General features: G+C 36.9%; 1 protein-coding gene across 2 annotated transcripts in view; it reads left to right on the top strand.

Annotated features, from left to right (window-relative positions):
• The window catches only part of CAMK2D (calcium/calmodulin dependent protein kinase II delta), a 340,685-nt gene that overhangs the window by 185,564 nt on the left and 132,439 nt on the right, over nt 1–22,682 (top strand). For both annotated transcript variants that reach the window (XM_027837545.1, XM_027837546.1), the window contains one exon: nt 5,100–5,154. In XM_027837545.1, the coding sequence (XP_027693346.1) occupies nt 5,100–5,154 (55 nt within the window). The remainder of the gene's footprint in view (nt 1–5,099; nt 5,155–22,682) is intronic.

The following is a 22,682-nucleotide window of genomic DNA, read 5'->3' as shown; positions in this document are numbered from 1 at the left end:
AGAAATGGAAGGCAAAAGCATTTTAAATCCCTTAAACTACTCATTTTCTAAAATAATGATATACATACATATTTGTACTATCATAGTCAAACAACAAAAGTAGTAATTCTCAAAGATAAATGTTGATTATGCAAATTAAGAGCTGAGAGGACTTCATTTTATTTGTCCCCCTCCCCCCAGGAGGAACCTTTCTAATTTAAACCAACTTTGATAGAATTTCTTCTTGGTAAGAGATATTGAAATTCTAGCTCTTGTAGAAATTTAGATTAATTCCATTCACTTCAATTCAGTAGATGTTTGGTAAGTATCTACTGTATAGGAAACATTTTGCTAAAGCAAACTTGCGTGTTTGGCTACTTAGTGACTGGATTATAGATTGGGTAATTTGAATAACAAAATCACTTAGCTAAGTCAGTTTCTTACTCCTGGCTTCTTAGGCTTCCTTGAAGTCTCAGCTAAAATCCTCCTTTCTACATGAAGTCTTTCCTAAATCTCTTTAATTCTAATGCCTCCCTCTAAGACTAGCTTCAGTTTATCCTGTATGTTTATACACAGTTGTTTACACATCATCTCCACCATTAAACTATGAAAACATCAAAAGTAAGGACTGTTCTTTGCCTTTCTTTATTCCCAGAATTTAGCATAGTGCCTGGCATGCAGTAGGTATTTAATAAGTGCTTGTTGAACTGACAAGAATAGACTGATGATTTGATTGACATCTGTGGTAACTGTTAAACTGGTATATTCACCATAGCTTCTAGTCAAAGTCTGATCAAGTAACCTAGAAAATATTATTATTCCAAGTTGAAAGACATTGAAACAAGACATTGAAAAAATGTGGGTTTGGGTGACCTTTTACCTTCCCTTTTGTACATTCTCTCACTTCATCATGTTGCTTTCTGGCTTCCCAGACTCCCTTAGTTGATGTATCCTTCTTAGTCTGATTCTGGACCCTAAACCTAGTCCTGTTTTCTCTTCCCTAACCAGTTAACTTTCTAGGAATAAAGGTAATAAACTAATTTTCAGTGACATGTTCATGACACCTTATGTGTAACCCAGCCCTGAAATATATTTGCATTATATTTGCAACACTTATATTGTGTTGACATTGATCTCACTAAAAACTGACCACTCATCAACTTCCATGTGCCAAATAAAAAGCAGCAGGCACATTGATTGTAGTTGGTCACACTTCATATATTCCTTGAATGACATACAACTTTATAAATATGTAGGAAAGAGTCACAAAGCTAACTATGGACAAAACAATTCCCAAATAGTCTAGCTCTGGAAGAGGATCAGGGCAGATATAAAGAAAATAATTTTTTTTGCCTCTGTTCAATTCCTAAGGGTGCATTGCTGTGCTCTAAAGTTGAATGAAGAGTTAGGCACAGGAATTCACTTAATTTGGTTGTTAATTTAGGCAGCATGATATAGTAAAAAGAACATTTGAACCAGAAGACCTTGATTCAAGGTTCCGTTCCAACAGAGCTATGTGGTCATGGATTTCAATGCCCATTATGGGATTGCCATACAGCATAAATCTGGCCTTTGTTTGTGATATCATTGTTGGGTATAAATCTTAATCTCATTGCCTACCTCACAAGGTTTTGAGTGGAAAACACTCTGTAAATTATAAAATCCTATGTAAATGTTATTTTTGTCATTGTGAAGGAATGTGTGGGGTGTTCGGGGAGGACTAGCACCTCTGGTGTGAGGGCTTGCCTTTTCAGGGCTGCTCATGCACCTTTGGTATCCAATAGGGCCCCCAACTCTGACCTGTGGCTCTAAGAAGCTGTAACAAGTGTAGTGGCCACACCCTGGTAAAACCGTCTTGACAGATGAGCTAAACCAGGTTGAGGGTAACTGACAGGCCTCAAACCAATCAGTGAGTTAGGGGGATGTCTGCCCTAAGCATGTAAAGACTTCTTCCAGCCGAATGGGTAGAGGAGAGCAATTTGTTCCAACAGCCATGAAAGTAGCTTCAATAGGCACTGTGAAATGCTTAGAGCTTGGTCAGACATCAAAGTCACCAAGGTCATCCACTTCATCCTAAGCCATCACAAGTCCTGATTTTGTCTTCCCACTGGACTTTGATAACTCTGGAAGAGACAGTGAGGCAGACAACTTTGTGCAACTCTCCTTCACTTAAATCCAATTAATGTGGAGGGCTGAGTGAAAGCAGTGACTTGCTTAAGCTCTCCCCCAGAACCCTCCAAATACCTGTAAAAAATGGCTCTAAACAAATTCTAAAGCAGCACAACCCACATAAAGACAGAGTGAAACAAATTTCCAGCTCAAGACAACCTGGATAGTTGATCAGAAAGGTACATTACACCGGGCTAGGAGAGGAACGCAGTTCAGCGTGGGTGCATAGGCCTCAGTGAACCTGGAGCAGTTCTCAGAGGACTGAATCACTGGCAGCTGAGGCGGTTTCCAGACTTCTCAACCCATGAACACCAAAGACAACTTAGAAGGGCAGTAGGAAAAGTTTGTGTCTGCAGTGAGAGAGAAAAGTACAGTCAGCCTCAGTCCCCGAGCTTGACCCCAGGGCAGCGGCTGCCTCCTGAGCTTCCAGCCCACCGACTGAGGAGGAATCGAGTGACTGATCAGAGGGGGATTGCAGGGATCTCTTTGCCAGTGCTGAGGCAGGATTCTCTTGCTTTGCCTGTGCTTGGATCAAGCACAGTTCTGGGTGGTGGTCCTGGGGCAAGGAGAAGCTCTGGCATGGTGGGGCTTCTAGTGGTGGTGGAGAGGAAATCCTCCTCACAGTTCCAAGACAGAAGAGAGTACTTGTGGTCACTCATAGACCAGATCACAGTCCAGAAAAGGCTTGATCATACCTCCTTGGAAGAACTGAAAATTTACAGGTCCCTAGAAATATCTCTGAAAACAGCTACACAAAACCCCTGAAGCTTGGGACAGTACATTCTCCACACTGGAAACAGACCCCTACCTTAATAAAGAGTTTATAACTCAAGTAATTGGCTGGGATCATGAGCAAGCAGTGCAAAAAGAGTCAGACCATAGAATCTTACTTTGGTGACAAAGAAGATCAAAACATACAACCAGAAGAAGATAACAAAGTCAAAGTTCCTACATCCAAAGCCTCCGAGAAAAATATAAATTGGTCCCAGGCCATGGCAGAGCTCAAAAAGGATTTTGAGAAGCAAGTAAGAGAAGTAGAGGAAAAACTGAGAGTGATGCAAGATAATCACGAAAAACAAGTCAACAGCTTGCAAAAAGAGACTCCAAAAAAAAAAAATACTGAAGAAAATAAATCCAGTTCATGTGAAATCAAGAAATCACTTCCTGATGTTTTTGGTCCACTTCGAAAATGAAGGACAAACAATATTGACAATACCTTTAACCCAACCAGATCCAAATTCTAAACCACAGAGAATAGGCTCTCCAAATGAAAGATCTGCCTATTTGAACTTGAGCAAGTTATTTAACCATCAAGTAGGTATGTCCCTGAGTTGGACAGAAGTATGATTTTTGTAATATAATATTAGTTAAAAGACTTTTGGAGTAAATCTTTTGTAAAGGGAATATTCATCTATTTTAGAAGCCTAGAATTTCTTAGTTTAGTTTTCCTTAAGGCAAATACACACCTGTATCTTATGTCATTTTACCCTTCACCTACCTTAACTTAGTACACTGAGTCACCCTTATGAAATTGTTTAATTCCATTTAAATGTCTCTTTGATGACTAAATACTCAGCTCTGTTCTAGACATTAACTTGATATATCAATTGTAAAAAGGCAGAAAAACTGACCTACCATCACTTTAAGATGCTGATAATAACCCTCATCTATACATTTTCAAACAAGGGCCTAATTATTGTTTTCTATTAAGAAATAAGTGTCACTTAGCTCTTACTTCACAGGGTTATTATGAGGACCAAATGTGATAATATTTGTGAAATGCGCAGCACAGTGCCTACCGTATAGGAGGCACAAGAGGTCTTTCTCGATTTTTCTGATTGTTAGTGCTCTTACTCACTCTATATTCCTATATATTACTCACTCTATATTCTAAATATATTCTATATTTTCTAATTCATTTTAAAAGGCAACTTTGTGGTACAGTGGATAGACTCAATCCCCTTAATAAAAGGATTTGTTCTGTGAAACTTGAATTCACTCAAAAGGCCACATCCAAGGACCTAGAAGGCCACATGGGGCCTCAAGGCCACAGTTTCCCCCCTCCTGGGATAGAGTATTGGGCCTGGAATCAGAAAGAACTGAGTTCAAATGCAGCCTCATGTATTTCCTAGGTGTGTGATCCTGAATAAGTCACTTAACCTCTGTCTGCCTCCATTTCCTCAATATAAAATGAGTGTAATAATAGCACCTATCTTAGAAAGTTATTGTGAGAATCCAATGAGATAATATTTACAAAGCACTTAGCATAGTACCTGGTACATAATAAGTACATAATAAATGCTTATTCCTTTTCTCCCCCATCTACTTTGTATTTATTTATGAAAATATTGTGTGCCCAACACAATGTAAGCTACTTGCATATACAGAAGATTTTGCCTTTGTCTTTCTATTCCTAGGACCTAGAACATTACCTGGCACCTAGTAGTTGCTGGATAAATGATCATTGTATTGAACTGCATTGAGATAGTGAGATATCAATTGGATCAGCTAGGAACAGACTGTGTGACAAGACCTTCAAAACCAGGCACAGTGCTATAGACTTTACACAGATGTCAATGGCAAATGATCATTCTTCAGTAGGGAATGAGATGAACAAAATGTTTCAGGAAAAGTAAAATGGTGGTGGTATGAAGATAGATTAAAACAGCAGATTGAAGAGGTTGCTTCCTAGTTAGAAAGCTATTATAATAATCCAATTGCGACGTGATGATGGCCTAGACTTGCATCATTATGGTGGGGATGGTAAAAATAGAGGCAAATTGGGGGTGGTGTGGGGGAGGGGCATTTCAAACAAAGAGTCATCAAGTTGGTAACAGATTAATTACATGGCGTGAAGGAAAAGGAAGAGGCAAAGTTGATTTCTCACTTGCAGTAATAATGGTCTCATTGACAAGTAACGGTAAGTCTCTTTCTTCTTTTCTTCCTGACAGTGCGACTCCATGACAGCATATCTGAAGAGGGGTTTCATTACTTAGTCTTTGATTTGTAAGTACCTCTATACTTATATTGTGTTGACATGTTTGGGCTGGCTCTGTTTGAAAGCAATCACATTTAAGTTGAATGTGAAGTCGAGTTTCTTCTCATTGGAAAGCCTTAATTGACTATGCTAATGTTTTGAAAATCCTCCTAAATTGGCATCAGAAAGCTATGCCTTTTGATAAGAGGTGATCAATAATGTCTTCTTTCCCTTTGAAACACAATTAATTATTAGAGTCACCCTTACATGTGAGTTAGCTTTCTGGGTTAATAATTAACAATCTTGATTGAATAAGTATCATCTGTGCCTTGAACTACAAAACAACTAAAGTATGCTTATTTTCTAAAGGATTATTTTAAAAATTAAATTTCCCTAATTCTATTTCCTCCTGACGCTGACATATATGATTTTGGTGGGTAAATTTGGTGTCCGGAGTAATAATTACTGCTCTATGTCTTATGCTAGGTTGAGCACTGATTGGTATGTAAAATATTTTCAGCCTCTTCTATTAACTGAAAGTCATAGTTCAAAGTTGAACCTGCACACAGTGTTAGGAGGCAACTTACAGTGTAGCTTTTTCACAAAAGATGATATCCTTCTATCCCATGCAACTTTCCTATTTGGAACACATTATTTCAATCTGCATTTGGTTATTTGTTGGTGTAAACAGTTCCTTAATGTAAAGTGAGAGATGCAGGTGGCACTTAAATGAGCTATTTGGGGTTATAGTTTATTTTTGTAGTTAAAAAATACCACATGTACGAAAGGGCCAAGATCATTTCCCCATTCCGCACTAAGTGACCAGTGAAACATGTATATGAATAAGACATGTCACACAGAAAACAGAAAGCTACTGAGCCATCCAACAGCCAGGAGCGAGTTTGTGTAAAGCACATTCAGATCTGTTCCAATAAAAGGCATTATATATTCTTGGCTGGCATTATTCCCACCCCAGAAAGGAAAATGAAGGGACTTCATGGGATGAAAGTTGCCAAATGTGAACAAAAGCTATAATTTGAAATATGCTGATTCAGGACACTGCATTTACCTTAATCTTTAGTCGGTTGAAAAAATATTTAAAGTTCATTGTGACTACATTTGTAGATGAAGAAGCACTCAGACTTCAAAGAATTATTCTTCTGAGCTGACAATTTAAGAAGAAAAAGATATTTTCCTATAGATTTATAGAACTTTAGAGTCACGAGGGACTCTAAAGGCATTTAGTCCAACCACTCTATTTTACAAATGAGGAAGAGAAATAAAGCAGCTTTGCATGGGGTAAATCAATGTTAGCTTGAGAGCCAGGACTTGAATCCAGTGCTCTCCACCATAATGTGCTTATTGCTTCTCTACAGTAAAAGTTCCATAACAGTAGGGATAGGCAACAGATCTGTGATTTCACTGATACACAGAAATGCCTAAGGAGGAAACTCACTCTACCAATACAGGTCTGCATAACTTCTCAGCAACTCAGAATCTTAGGATTGGCTTAGAGCAGAGATATCAAACAAAGAGGGGAGTAGGACCCCAGCATATGGCCCACAGCATTCCACAGTGAGACAGGAGCCAGATTAAAACATAATTGGGAAATATGTAACAAAATTAATTAATTTAAAAAGGAATATATGAATATGTTGGACCCTCATTTCTATTTGAGTTTGATGCTACTGGGCTAGAGAGCTCTGGGAAGTTGAGTTGCCCAGAGTCATAAAGCCAATATATCCAGAACAGGACTAGAACCTAATGAGGAAGTAGAATGAAGGCATGTTACAAAATGGAGTTGGTTTGATGTGAGAATCAAGAGAACCAATCAGATTCCATCTCATGAATATTGATGTATTTTCCTCCATCTTGTTGTTCTACAAATCACTCATGAGGAAATAGATGGTATAAGCTGTCTATTGTTTCATAAAATTCCAGTGGATGCAATTAATCAGTATCTTCCAATCCTGGGACAGGAAAGACCTCAAACCTTGCTCTCTCCTTCCCAATTCAACAAAAACTCACTCTTTCCCCCTCCCAATTTGGAAAATCAATCATCTTTTCTACAATTAGAAATCAGATTATCTAATCTTGTATACTGGTTTATACAAAAATGAAGCCCAGCTAGGTAGCACTATGGAGAAAGCACTGAACCTTGAATCAGGAAGATGAGCTTCAAATCAGAAGCAGGGTCCTTTTGACCCTGGGCAAGTCACTTACTCCCTGCCTGCCTCAATTTCCTCACCTGTGAGATGAGAATAATAATAGCCCCTAGCTCCTACGGGTGTTGGGAGGATAAGATGAGATAATATTTGTAAAGTATTTTGCAAACTTTTAAAGCACTGCATAAATGCTAACTAGTATTGGCAAATGATATGTCATCTGTCACAAGCTAGGTAGTTTTCTTTAAGGCAAATACACACCTGTGTCTTATGTCATTTTACCCTTCACCTACCTTAACTTAGTACACTGAGTCACCCTTATGAAATTGCTTAATTCCATTTAAAGTCTCTTTGATGACTAAGGTCTTTCTTGATTTTTCTGACAAAGATACTAGAGCGGTTTGCTATTTCCTTCTCCAGTGTGTTCCCATTTAATGGATTTTATGGAACTAAAGCAAATAGGGGTTAAGTTACTTTCCCAGGGTCACACAGCTAGTATGTGTCTAAACTCAGATCTTCCTGGCTCCAGGTCCAGTGCTCTACCCACTGCACCACCTAGCTGCCCCATATACCACTTATCTAGCCATCTGTAAATTAGGTTAAAAAGCAGGTCAGTGGTATGATTAGTAGAATTTCCTAGGTTGGGAGCCAGGAGACTCAGATTCTCGCATTCCTGGTGTGCTTGCTTTTTGCTATACTGGATATTCCACATTCCACCTCTGCACTTTTATATAGGCAATCTCCTAAGCCTGAAAGACTTTCCCCCTCAATTCCACCTTTTGGAATACATAGCTCTAGTCAGCCTAAGAGTCATCTCCTCTACAAAGTTTTTCCTGGTCCTCGCAGTTATTAACGTGCACCCCCCCCCATTTATTTTGTAGTAATTATACAGAGAGGGGGAGAGAGACAGAGAGAAATTTATTCATTGGTGTATATGTTGTTTCCTTCCCTCTTCCACAATCCCCCAGAATTTCAGGTTGGGCAGGAACTACTTTCATTTTTGTTGTTGTATCCCCGGCTCCTAACTTGGTCATTTAATGGCTATTAACAATGGCCATTAATAGGTAAATTTTAAACAGAAGGCAATAAAGTGAACTTCAGATTTGGAGTCAAAGAACATGCTTGACTTGGATGCCAATACTCCCTTTGTGACCTTGAAGGAGATACCACCTCAGCTGCCTCCTGAGGTATAATGAGAAGTCTGACCTAGATGGCCTCTAATATCTCTTCCACTACAAAATCTTATGAATTGAATTGATGTCTCTACCTAGCTTGTGATTGATGACATATCATTTGCCAATACTAGTTAGCATTTATGTAGTGCTTTAAAGTTTGCAAAATACTTTACAAATATTATCTCATCTTATCCTCCCAACACCCATAGGAGCTAGGGGCTATTATTATTCTCATCTCACAGGTGAGGAAATTGAGGCAGGCAGGGAGTAAGTGACTTGCCCAGAGTCAAAAGGACCCTGCTTCTGATTTGAAGCTCGTCTTCCTGATTCAAGGTTCAGTGCTTTCTCCATAGTGCCACCTAGCTGGGCTTCATTTTCCTCATTTCTCTAAACTGAAGGTAATCTCTCAAATTCACTGATGATAAAGTCTAGTAGAACATATCACTTTAGAAACAACCAGGAGAAAGAACTCTTAAAGGCACTGAGATAACATAAGAATGAATTCTCAATTAAATATCTCAAAACAAGTTTACTGCAATGGTGTAGGACCATAGAAAATAGGAAGCAAACCTATAAAGACATATCCCCCCACCAAGCACACTTAGGTTAAATATTACTGGCTGCAAAGAACGGCCTTAATTCCACCTTAAAAATGATTCTATTGAAGCAAGTGTTATAACAAAGATGAAAGTCCCTGGATTCCTAAAGAAGGAATGTTCTTTGGGCTTGTCTCCGTGATGATGGCTTTGGCAGCATTTTACTTATACATTCTTTCTGTGGAATTTTGAATTGTGTGAACCTAATAAGAACTACTATTTTTAAAGGTCCACTAAGTCTCCTTCAGATGATTATTCCATTTCTGAAAGGCAAAACAGTAATTCTTTGCCCTGTGGGTACACAATACAGGTTCTATACATTGTTATTTCTAATTCTTTGATTGAGTTCTTTGAACTCAACAACTCGGTTGAGTTCAAAGAACATAGATGCAACCATTACATTTTCAATTAGTTTTTACCAGTAGAAACAGGGCACCATGCAAATGATGGATTTAAAAAAAAAAGACAAAAAGCAAGTGGAAACACCTTCTCCAAGTAAAAGGGGGTGGATAGCCTTGATTTTGTAACTTTTGCCTAATCACAGCATACTCAAGGCAAAGTTCTGAATTCAGGAGTTTATCTCTGTTTCTCTTCCCTTGCCCCCATATATGACATTATGATGCCCTTCCCAAGCACAATAACCTTATCTTGTCCTTCATCTTAAGCTCCATGTGCCTCAACAAGGCCTGCCCTCTGGGACAGTGCTCCATGTTCTACGTGGTTTTTTTTTTTTTAATTTATGCTTTTTTGAAACCGGATCTTCCGGTCTTGCCTAGTCTGGAAGCGTAATGACCTCTCCCGAGCCCAATTCCCATACTAATCAGCACATCTCTTGACCCAGGCAGGGTCACTCTTTCTTAAGCATTCTGGAGCCCCTCTGCTCATGAGAGTAAGCCCATCATATCTGTGCTAGATTCACTGCGGATACCCAATTGGCTACTCTAGCTCAATACTCACAAACTCAAATGCTACAGCAGCCTCAGTCTCCCTCGGTAGTAGGGATTATAGACGTGTGCCACACTCCTGGGTTCCTTTTTCCTTCTTCAAAATTGACCTGTCCTTCATACCATTCTGTCAGCTACCTCTTCTGGATAATGGGTACCAACGGAGTAACATGCTATCTTTTCAATGGAACATATTTGCATTCTAGCATTTGGAGACATTAAAGACAATGCTTAGGAACCATTTTGATAGTGGGAATTTTAGACACCATACCAGGCTGATAGGTGACATGTGATGGTGGGGAGAGGGAATGGAATTCTTGACATTTTTCAAAACATAGGCTGGAGGCCATCCAGTATTTCACCTATTTTTCGTACTGACACCATGTCTCTACCCACTGTCTATCTTTTTAGCCACATGGCAATTTATAAACTGTGTTACATTAGCACAGAGTAGTACCCAGAAGGAAAAAAATCAATCTCATTTAGGCTAGTTTCCAGGATTTAAATCCCTGAGAATCCATTATTCTTTTAAATCTCTCATTAGAGAGCCAACTATAAGTAAAATTTCCACCTCTTCCCCATCTTTCAGGGGTCTGAATATGATGAGAACTTCTGAACTCTTAGGAGTATTTCACCTCATTGGCTAACTCTGACTTCTAAATAATTTCTCCTCACATTTCTTTGTAGCTACCACTTTTACTGTTTTTTCTTCCTACTTCTCTAAAACTTTCTTCATTGGCTCTGCATCTTAATCCTGACCCCTTAGGCTTTCATGATGTTATACGATCTCATTCTCCTTCCTTTTATTTGACCTCTCCTATTTTGCCTCCTATTCTATTCCCCTGTTCCACAGGGGAGGCCAGGTAGTACAGTGGATAGAGCCCTGGGCCTAGAGTCAGGAAAATTCATCTTCATGAGATCAAATTTGTGACTCTGGGCAAGTCACTTAACACTGTTTGCCTCAATCCCTCATCTGTAAGATGAGCTGGAGAAGGAAATGGCCAACTAATTCAGTAACTTTGCAAAAAACAAACAAGCAAAAAAAACCAAACAAACAAACAGGGTCATGAAGCATCAGACGTAACTGAAAAATGACTGAAAAAAAAATACCTTCCACTCCCTAAATGTTATTCTTCATTGTTGTCTTTGGTCTTACGCTTTTCTCTGTCTTTTGTTGATCACACTCCTTCCACTCCTTCCCTTGGTTTCAGATATCACTTCTATGGAGAAGGCTTCCAAATATATATTCCTAGTCCTAAATTCATCCCTGAAATCTAGTCCCACTTTCTTTTTTTTAGGCAATTGGGGTTAAGTGACTTGCCCAGGGTCACACAGCTAGTAAGTGTCAAGTGTTTGGTCTGAGGTCAGATTTGAACTCAGGTCCTCCTGACTTCAGGGCTGGTACTCTATCCACTGCGCCATCTAGCTGCCCCCTAGTCCCAATTTCTAACAGTCTATTCTGTCATTGTCTCAAACTCAACTTGCCTAAAATAAAATACTAAGAAATGTCCCCTCCTTACTTCTATAGTTCTATTAATGATACTATTATTCATCTTCCCAAATTTTAGATTAATTTACTTACTGTACCTCAAAACAAGTCCTATACTTTTCTACTTCTTTACTGTTGCATATACCATCTTCTCCAAACCTTGACTGTCTTCCTTACTCCTTCCTTTTTTATAGTTTTTGTTGACATGTTTTGTTTTGATGAAAACATTGCAAACATTTCCAAATTATCCCCACTCCATGAGAGCTCCTTTGAAACAAACAAAAAAAAATAAGCAAAATTAACAGTACAGTGACCTCACCTGAAAATAAATGCAACATTCCACATTTGTAGCACCCCCCCAAAAAAATCACCCTCTATTTAGAAAAAATTTAATGAATAGAAATTTATTTTGTCTCCCTCCCAAACCCACTCTATCAGGAAAAAAAGAGGAAGACAAAACCCTTGAAACAAAAATGCACAGTCAAGCAAAACAAATTCCCTCAGCTATATACCTACTCTATCTGTCTGTCTGTCTATCTATCTGTTTATATGTATGTGTGTGTGTGTATATATATATGTATATATGTATAGATATAGATATATGTGACACCTGACATTATTTCTACTGTAATGTATGTGCGTATATGTCAGGAAGTAAATAGTGTGTGTCATCATTGTTCCTCTAGAACAGACCTACACAACTTGTGGATTTTGGGTGACCCACGAAAAATGTAGAAGGTGTTTTCCTCTACATTTTTTGTAAGCCTCTCGAAATCCTTTGGCCCACCACAGTTTGTACAGGCCTGCTCTAGAATCATGTATAGTCATTGTATCAAGTGGCTTCAGATCTCAAACTCTACTACAAAACAGAGCAATTTGGTTCTAATTAAAATAGAGAGAGATTGATCTTTGGAACGGATCATGTGCAAACATACAAAAGCAGATGAATCTAAGCAACCTAATATTTTGATAAACACAAAGATCCCAGCTTCTGGGATAAGCAATCACTGGAAAACTGGACATCAGTGTGGAAGAAATTTGATTTAGAACAATGTCTCACACCTTATAGTAAGAAAAGTTCCAAATGGATACATGACCTAAATATAAATGGTCACATAATAAACAAATTAGAGAAACATGGGGGAAAATTCCTATCAGATCTATGGATGGAAGAAAAGTTCATAACCACACAAGGGATAGAAAGGATCACAAAAGATAAAGTGGATAATCTTCGTTACGTAAATTATAAAGATTTTGTATTAACAAATCAAATAAGCTAAGATCAAAGGGGAAACAATTAAGTAGGGAAAATCTTCACAGCAAATTTCTCTTATAAACATCACATTTCTAATATATATAGGAACTGATTCAAATTTATGTGAATGAGCCATTCACCAACTGATAAATATTCGAAGGATGTTATTCAGTTATTTGGTTGTGTCTGACTCTTCATGACCCTGTGGACCATACTGTCCATAGGGTTTTCTTGGCAAAGACACTGAAGTGGTTTCTCACTTCCTTCTCCAGTGGGTTAAGGCAAAAAGAGGTTAATCACTTGTCCAGGCTCACACAGCTAGTAAGTGGCTGAGGTCAGATTTGAGCTCAGGTCTCCTTGACTGCAGCCCCAGCAATCTGTCCACTGAGTCACCTAGCTGCTTCCATTCTAAGGATATGAACAGGTAATCCTCAAGAGAAGAAATTCAGGTTATCTATAGCCATATGAAAAAATGCTCTAAATTACTACTAATCACAGAAATGCAAATTAAATTAATTCTGAGATTCTACCTAATACCCATCATAGGGGCAAAGATGACAAAAAGGAAAAATGTTAAATGTTCAAGGAGATGTGGGATAATAGGCACATTAATGTATCACTACTAACCTGTGAATGGATGTAGCCATTCTAGAAAGCAATTTGGAATCATACACAAAATTACTAGGCATCACATGCCCTTTGACCCTCCTTATTCCTTGCTTGTACAAGTTCAGCCCAATTCAACCCCTCCCCCCAACTATGAAACTGTCTTAACGTATAATGAGTCTTCTTTCCTTTGAACTTCTGTAACATTTATTTCCAGTACCCTCTTTTTGAGTTAAATTGCATATTTCTTTTGACCCACCTCAAATTGTTGCTTTGAGCTATTATTTAACCACAGTTTAAGTTAGCATGCATTTGTGCTTTTTGTCCCCACCTAGATAGCCCACTCTAGGTTTCAGGACCTTGTCTTAGATTTTTTTTTGGTATAATCTAGAGACCATCAGACATGATGCCTTATTCACATATTAGGTGCTCAGTAAATGTTCATTGTTTGATTAGAACTCTGGCAAAGTTGAAATATAATTTTCATGGCTTAGCCAAGTAATACATTCTTCTACTTCTTACCTGATACATAGCTAAGAGAATTATGTAAAAAGAGTGAAAAGGCTGACAGTCACTTCTTCTGACATACAAATTCACATCCTATCTCATGAGGTGCTTGAAATGTAAAAGTCAAAACTTAGAATGTTACTATTGCATGGTGACTTGGAGTTCATTTAATCTGACCCCTCCTCACTCTTCATGAAGAAAATGAGTTCCAACTTAGCAACTACTATATTAGGAGGAAGTAGCTTAACCTCAGTTTGCCTTAAATCACTGGAGAAGGAAATGACAAACCACTCTAGTATCTTTGCCAAGAAAGAGCTGGACATGACTGGAACACATGCCCAACAACAAATATTAGTAGGAAGAATGGTAAACGGAAAAGAATGCTAACTCTGGGGTCAGAAAACATGAGTTTAAAACAAGCCTGAGATGCCTGCTATCACCTGCGTGATCATGGGCAAGGAATTTAGTATGATCAACCTCAGTCTTCTCAAATGTAACACGAACGGTTAGACTTGATGACCTCTGAGTTTCCTAGAGCTGTGAAGCTAAGGTCTACTCTTCTAAAATCAGCAATCAAAGGATGTTGATCCTGGTTCTCTCTGTTCTTATATGTGGTACTTGCATGGCAAACACCTGGTTGGAAGAGAATCTTTAAAGTAACATTTTACTCTATTTAAAAACAAATAGGGTAGAAATAGACTTGACTTGTAATTTCATTAATATAGGGCACTCCAAAGTGAGAAAACTCCCTTTACCAATTCAGGTAGACAGTTCTGCGATTTATGGTCTGAAAGAGTAGCCTAGAGCACTGAGGAATTAAGTGACTTGTGCTGAGTCCCACAGCCAATATGTTTCAGAGGCAGAGTATTAACCTGTATTTTCCTTGCTCAGAGGCCTGCTCTTTATCCACTATCTCATGCTGGCTTTTCTGTGATTTCACCCCCAGTATTCAACAAATAAGTATAGAATCCTATATTCTCTGTGCCTTTCAGTCAATTGTGTGACTGCAAATTTGTGATCTGCTATAGAATATCATTTGTGAGAGCCTGCCTTTTCCCTTCTACCTTCCTGTAAGTATATCCTCAATACATGTATAAATTAGTATAAAATTTTCTATATATGAAAAAGCAGACATGGGGGTTAAGAGTTATTGATATTCTTTCTGTTACCTTTTCCCCCCAAATGTCTTGGACTCTCTGTTCTTTTAGACTGTATCTCTCATGGTCCTCAAAATGAGTCATATCTGGTATGGTCTTCCACTTTTTAAAATTTGTGTGGTCCGGCTGTTATTCTTGTATTTAGCTCTGTCATCATCATAAAGTATATCATGGTCTGTACTACCCCAATATGGTGGCTCTGCTGTCATTGAGAGAGAGACGGGTGTATTATAATAATCTTAACAAATATTTAGTATCTTTTGTTGTGATATTGGTCTTTTAGTTTCAATCTCTAAATGCTTATGTCTTATGCTAAACTTACTGTAGATTTATTTTGCCCTATGTTGCATCTTACCATTTTCTGAGACAACTGGTATTACCCTTGGGTCTCTCTTCTCCCAGTTTAACAAAGTGGTCGAGTCTTTGTTGAATAAAATAGTTTTTAGACTTTTTCAGTCTCGTGATAGTGGTGGTTTATTTCCATCAGTTAAATTTCTTTAGGAAACGTGATAGCTTATATTGATATCTGTTCTTTTATCTGTTTCACTTTTTGAGGCATTGATAGCTGGTTTAAAGAAGTATGTTTGGAGTTGCTTTAATTATATGTATATGTTTTCTTTGTTCAAATTTAAAAATCTGACTATGCACAGAAAACTGATTTGGAAATTATTTTGATGTAGGAATCCAGTCATTTTCTGTCTTTCAAAATATATAATTTCATTTTTAAAAAATGTTATCTGGTATATCCCATTCCTTACTCTTTGCTTGAAGAAAGTAATTTTGTAATATGAGCATAAATCTTCTCAATCTTCCATGAGCCTTTGGTTTCTCTTATTTCTTACTCATGAACGAAGATTTTTTTTTATTTTTGCTTTTTTTTTTTCCTTCTCCCTATGTTTACTTTTGCATTGATGTCACTGAGGATTGAAGTCTAAAGTAAATTTAATTTGTTGGGTCTTATCTGATTACACATAGAATTTCTCTACCTCCTCATTTGTTACAACAGATGTAAGAACATAAGATGCAATTATCTTCATGGTGGAATAGTCATCATGAACACTGTAGTAGAAAATAGTCCCATAAAAATATTAATTGTTGCCTTTGGAATAACAAAGGGGAATTCTATTCTAAATCTGGTTGGACTCAGAAATTATGGAAATTTTAAGGAAAAAAGTGACCATTTCTACTTCAAGTTTGTGATAGAAAAGAAGAAGAATATTAGGTATATACACCCTAGAATTTAGAAGAACATATTTCAGTCAGTTCAGAGGAAAAGTAGGTGGGATTCTATATATTAAAATTATACAAAGGAAGTCGGTCCAGGAAGGAAGAGAAATTTTCAAGAATGAAATTCTGAAGACAGAAACAATTCCATTGAGCAGGAAAAATGGAAATTGTCTGGAGAGCAATGTAGATGTACAGGAAACCAATTTTTAGATAGATAGATAGATAGTATATATAGAAAATGGAAACAAAGGTAAATAGAAGATAAATGCAAAACTGTCACGTTAAAATAGCATAAAATTCTTAAGCTCAGGATGAGCTAAAGCTGGTGGAAAAAAAAATAGGTGACAACCAAAAAAAGAAGGTTTTAAGTTATATTAAGGAAGATAAATGGATCCAAAAGGAATAGGACAGCTTTTGGTTGTGTGTGAGAAAATGAAAACTGACCTCAGAAAGAAAGCAGAGCTACCCAATTTTAATTTTGCTTCTTTTTTGTTTCATTTTTCTCTCAAAGAAGATGACCTTAAATTAGAAAGGACAGAACACAAATGGCTTTTAGAGAGTTGATCCCCAAGAAAAGTAAAGAGATAGTAAGAAAACACTGACCATCATTTGATGAATTCTATTCACCTGACTCAGATGAAATATGTGCCCTCTGTTTCTGGAGTGGGGAAAAAAAAGGCTAAGTGTTATGATTGCTGAGATACTATCAATGATATTAGAAAAAATTGTGGAGACCAGGAAAGGAAGACTGCAGAACAATAGTCTTGAACTTAAAAAAAAAAAGTGGGGGTTGGAGAGGAATAGAACCTGAAGATGATAGGCCCATGAGTTTGACCTTGATTCTGGACAAAATTCTAGAACATGTTATTAAAGAGATGGTCAGTGACCATCTACAAAAGGAATTAGTGATCACAAAGAATCTCCATTACATCGTCATCAATAGGCTGTGCTAGATTAACTCTAATGTTCCTTTTTTTGACAGACTACTATATTAAGAAAATAGTATAAATTTAGTTTACCCCGATTTTAGCAAAGTGTTTGATAAAGTAGCTTATGCTATTCTTCTGAGAAAAGATGGAAAGATAAGGGTTAGGTAATAGTACAATTGAAAGCGTCAGAACTGGTTAAATGGATGACTTCAAAGAGTGATCATTTATATCTAAATGTTTGATTTATTATATTTTAATTATTATTAATTTATTAATATTAATTAATTAATTATAATTATCTACTGGGGAAAAATTCCCCAGTAGAGTACTCCAAGGAGTTGTGCTTGGCAGATGCTGTTTAACATCTTTATTAATGATTTCAATAAAGGCACAAATGGTGTCCTTTGTAGATGACACAAATAAGGAAGAATAGTAGCTCCCACACTGGCTGACAATCAAGCTCTATTAAAGTATTTCTATGTTAGGATGTTGAACTGAATATAACCAGATAAAATTTCGTAGGAATAAATGAAAAATTCCTTGGGTTCAAGAAATCAACTTTGCTAGTGCAGTATCAGGAAGGCATGATTGGATAGTGTTTTATTTGAAAAATAAATCTAGGGGAGGGCGATTTAGCAATATAAGTCAAAGTGTGGTAGAGCATCCAAAAAAGCTACTACAGTCTTGGGCTATATTAAATCAGGCATAGCTTCCAGGATTAAGGAGGTCCTACTGTACTCTGAGTCACACTAGGAAATATAATCTGGAATATTGTGTCAAATTCTGGTCATCAGAGTTTAGAAAGGACATTCATAAGCTGGAGAATGTAAGAAAAAACAATGGCAAAAGATCTTGAAACCAATGCCAAATAAAAATTGTTGGAAAGAACTAGAAATGCTTAGCCAGAGAAGAGAAGGCTGAGGAGAGGGTTAATATGGTAGCTTTTTGTGTCATACAAAATGAAGATCAGACGTTCTCTGTTTTGTCTCAGCATTCAGAACTGGGAGCAATGGAAGGCAGTTGCAAAATGGCATATTTAAAGTAAAATTTCCTGACAAATTCATATAGGAGTGGAATGAGCTGTTTTAGGAGAGGGTAGTTTCCTGTTCAGTCAAAGTTTTCAAACAAAGGCCCCAAGCAAAAAACTACTTATTAGGAATGGTGTAGAGGGAATGGCTTGGACTAGATGATTTCTAGGGTCCCTCCCGATTCTAAGATTTTGTGATTCTATAATATCTTTCCAAGGAGGATTTGTAATATCCTTGCATCTTGCTTCAGCTTTCTTTTGTCTTCTGAGAGTGCCATTATTGATATGACTCATTTCTTCCAGGAGTATGTGGTTGACTTAGTCAATGGGCAAGGCTCTCATTTAGACTACACCATTAGTCAATGATAATTGATAGTCTAAAAGCTATGGTTCATGTTCCCCTGTTCCCTCTTTTTCTTCAGCTCTGCCACATCACCACAGAAGCAGAATTGGAGCACCCAGAATTTAAGATGATTTTGAAGTTCTCTTTTTATGGAATGCTAGAATTAAAGACTATAGTTTCGAGGGGCCAGCCTACTGGTGATGAGCCTCATTTTCCGTAGTTAGTTGGATATTGATCAGAAAACAAACATGATTTGTCCCCAGAATTAATTAATCAGTCAATAAACATTCATTATGTACCTACTGTGTGCCAGGTGCTATGTTAAACCCTTGGGATACAAAAGAAGGAAAAAGAGAGTCCTTGCCCTCAAGGAGGTTACAGTCTAAGGAAGGAGGCAAACAAACATTTGTAAACAAATATTTACAAAGCAAGCTCTGTGTAGGGTAAATAGGAAATATTTACCAGAAGCAAGGCACAAGAATTAAGAGGGTTTGGGGAAAAGATGAGATTTTAATTGGGACTTAAAGGAAGCCAGGAAAGTCAGTAGTTAGAGCAGAGGAGGGAGAGCATTGCTTGGAGGACAGCCAGAGAAAATTCCTGGAGCTGAGGGAGGGAGTATCTTCTTCATGGAACAGCTAGTACCATTAGATTGAAAATATATCGAAAAATAATGGATTAGTGTTGAGAGATAAGGTGTAAGAAGACTAGGAAGGGATGAGAGGGCTTGTTATGAAGGGCTTTGAATGCCAAATAGAGCATTTTGTATTTGAGGCTGAAGGCAATAGGGAGCCACTGAGACCTTACTGAAAGCCTTTAAAGAATATAAAAATGCTTATTTTAAAGAGATCATTTGACCCAACACTGTAATTTTACAGATGAGGAGGCTGAAGCCTAGAGAAGTGAAATGACTTGTACAAGGTCCCATGACTCACGCTTAGATTAGACTCTCTTCTCTTAAATTAAGTAAAATATTTCCTACAGATTGTGAAATGAATGGAAAATTTTACCAGAGCCTTTTTTTCCCTTATACAATCTGTCACATTAGAACCATGTTTGTGATTTAATAAATAAAGAACTCTTATTTTTTAAGTCCATCCCAAGAATATGACTTCCCTAAAATTTTTTCTTAGTCTGTATTTGAGTTTGTTCATTTGTATCATTATAGTAAGTTAAATGATAATATGTACATTAAATTGAACAGACATTTTTCATCCAGTATTCCAAACAGGAAGGGGGTGGGTTGGGAGAGCTTAAAAAAAAATACTTCTAACCACTTCAGAGATCTGTGTCTTATACTTCAGACATCGAAATTACATATATATCAATTGACACAATCACATTTATCCTTGAAAATTTTTTCAATGTTAATGCTGATTAAAGTTGAGGTCAATTCCTGAATTAAAGTATTCATAAGACACCTAGTGAAAAACTAAAATTTCTCATGTTTCACAGCAGTTTGCGTTAGATCATTTCCAGCATAGTTCAGTGACCTACTAATTGGAAAATGAATGGAACAGTAGAGAATTCTGTTGTGTTTTATAAGGTACATCGCTGAAAGCACCATGCTGAGCTGACCTTTCTATGGGATTGAAGGGTACATTCTTCTGTTCTTTTAATTCCTTTTCTGCAGAAGGCAAACTACTCCTTTGTTTCTTGATGATGCTTAAAGACACCCACACACCACTGTTCTTTTATGTTAATGGTGGCTTTCAGACTGTGTGGGGTTGTGTACTACCACATCTCCTAACAGTTTTTTATTTTTGTTTTTTTTAATTTTCATCCTACACACAGATCACACCTCAGAGGATTTAGAGCCAGAAAGATCATTAGACTCTATCTAGCATAACACTTCGTTTTATAAAAGAATAAATCAAGACCCAGAGAAGTACCTCTCTGGTAAATAAAGGGTGTGTTTAGAACTCTTGTCCCTGATAATTATCTCAGATTCCAAAATACCGTTTTGGGGGTTCATTTAGATGCTATGGTAATTTTCATCTTTTGATGTGAAACAGAATTTCTGAATGGTGTGCCTGCACCATTTTCACTTATTCATTTATTTATTTATTTATCAATTTATTTATTTATTTATTTATTTATTTATCTATTTATTTATTTATTTGTTTGTTTGTTTATTCATTTGTTTGTTTGTTTGTTTGTTTGTTTGTTTATTTGTTTTTGCACTTTAGAGGTCAGAGGATTTTGTGGACATTTGAATTTCCTGAAATTTCAGTGATTTCTTTCAAAGAGCTCAAGTTTTGCAAAATGGTTTGCAGTAATAATAATAACTAGCAAACCTTAAAGCACTATATAAATCTTAGAACTGTTATCATTATTAATAAGTAAAGTTATTTTTCTATTAAATAGGTTTCAGCCTTTGGTTCCATAATTTTTGGAGTCACACATCTAGAACTGGGAAGGGTCTCACAGGCCGTTTGGGACAATTTCTTCATTTCACAGATGAAGAAACTTAGGCCCAGGGAGACCATCTGACATTCCCAAAGTTACACAAATATTGAGTCTCGGAGGGAGAATTTGAACTGGAGTCTCAAACTCCAGAGTCAGCACTCTTTCCATGGAACCATTTTAAAACATTTTTTTTTAAGGTAATCAGAAGTGTATGTAATAGATGGATTGATTAGAGATGGAGATAGAGCTAGATCTCATATACTGAATGAAATCAAGATTGAAAGAGCATGGTGGATTGGTTAACCCTTAGAAAACGACCGAGGAGTTCCTTTTTTGGCAACTCTTTGTTACGTTTTGCTGGAAATTAATTTCCATCCTTGAGTTATTAAAGATATACTCTTTGTACTCAAGAAAAAGTCATCAAAAACCATATATCTGAAAGCAGCTAGAGCAATGGGATTTCATTAACAGTTATTAACTAGTAACAGAGATTAGATCTCCACAAATATGCCAGAATTTTCACAAGCTTTGAATTTTACCCTGGAGACTGATTCAACCAGCACTTTTATTTTTTGACATTTCCAGTTAAAGCATAAAGCCATATTGAATCTACCAAAAAATAATCAGAGTCACAGAATGTCAAATGGAAGAGACTTTAAAGACATTTTAATGTTCTCTTTCATTTCATGTACAGATACTCTGAAGCCCAGAGAGGTTAGAGTATCCAAGGGTTTGGAGGTAAGTGAGGCCCTCAGGACGCTCTGCTCCAATGCTCTCATTTGTACATGAGCTAGTCCCAAGAAGAGAAGCGTCTTGGCCACATTTACACAACTGATGGCAGAACCTGTATGTATTTGAACCCATTACTGGCTAATTTATCAAAGACCAAAACCAATAATGCCTCACAAAATAAAGAGAGGCAATGAAGAATAAGAATACCACTTCAAGATATATATTCAAGGATGTCAAAGACAGTAAGGAAGGCCCTCTATTAATTTTTATATATTTACATATATACACATATGCAACCTTTATCTCTCCTTCTCTATCTCTCTGTCTCTCTCTCTCACACACACACACACACACATACACGTACACACACACTTTTCCTAGGTTGTCTGTATCCCTTCTTATCCATGCTTCACTGATTTTGTCCATGCAAAGATATTTTAATTTTATGGGATAGAAATTGTCTGTTTTCTCTTTTGTGATCTCCTCTATCCATTGTCAAGTTAACAATTCTCCTATAGACGTAGATATGAAAAATAACTTTAAATATTCCTCTAGTTTCTTTATCCTGTGATTTTAAAAAATTGATCTGAAAATTCATTTCAAATTTAATATTTTATGATGTAAGGTGCATGACTGAACCTGGTTTGTTTGTTTCTTTGTTTTTTGGCCCAGTTACTTTCCAGTATTTTCAGTAATTCTTGTTACAAAGGAATTCTTTTGACTGTTTAATTAATATTAATAATAATAATAAAATAAATTTAATTAATAATTTGACTAAGTTTGACTGGGTTTAATGAATGTTGTGTTACTGGATTCAATTATTTCTAATTTTTAATTATTATCTCCTTTCCATTGATAATAGTTTTTTTTTTTCTGGGTTTTTTGTTTGTTTGTTTTAATATCCAAAGCTGTGATTTTAAAATCTGTGTATATGTGTTGGGTTGTGGGAAGGAAGTGGTTCCCCTTAGAAACAATCTCTAGAAATGCAGATCCGATCAG

This window comes from Vombatus ursinus, unplaced genomic scaffold (assembly GCF_900497805.2).
Source record: "Vombatus ursinus unplaced genomic scaffold, bare-nosed wombat genome assembly UNPS02014821.1, whole genome shotgun sequence".
Taxonomy (NCBI): domain Eukaryota; kingdom Metazoa; phylum Chordata; class Mammalia; order Diprotodontia; family Vombatidae; genus Vombatus; species Vombatus ursinus.
Note: the sequence above shows the minus strand (reverse complement) of the source record. Positions and strands in the feature narration are given on the sequence as shown.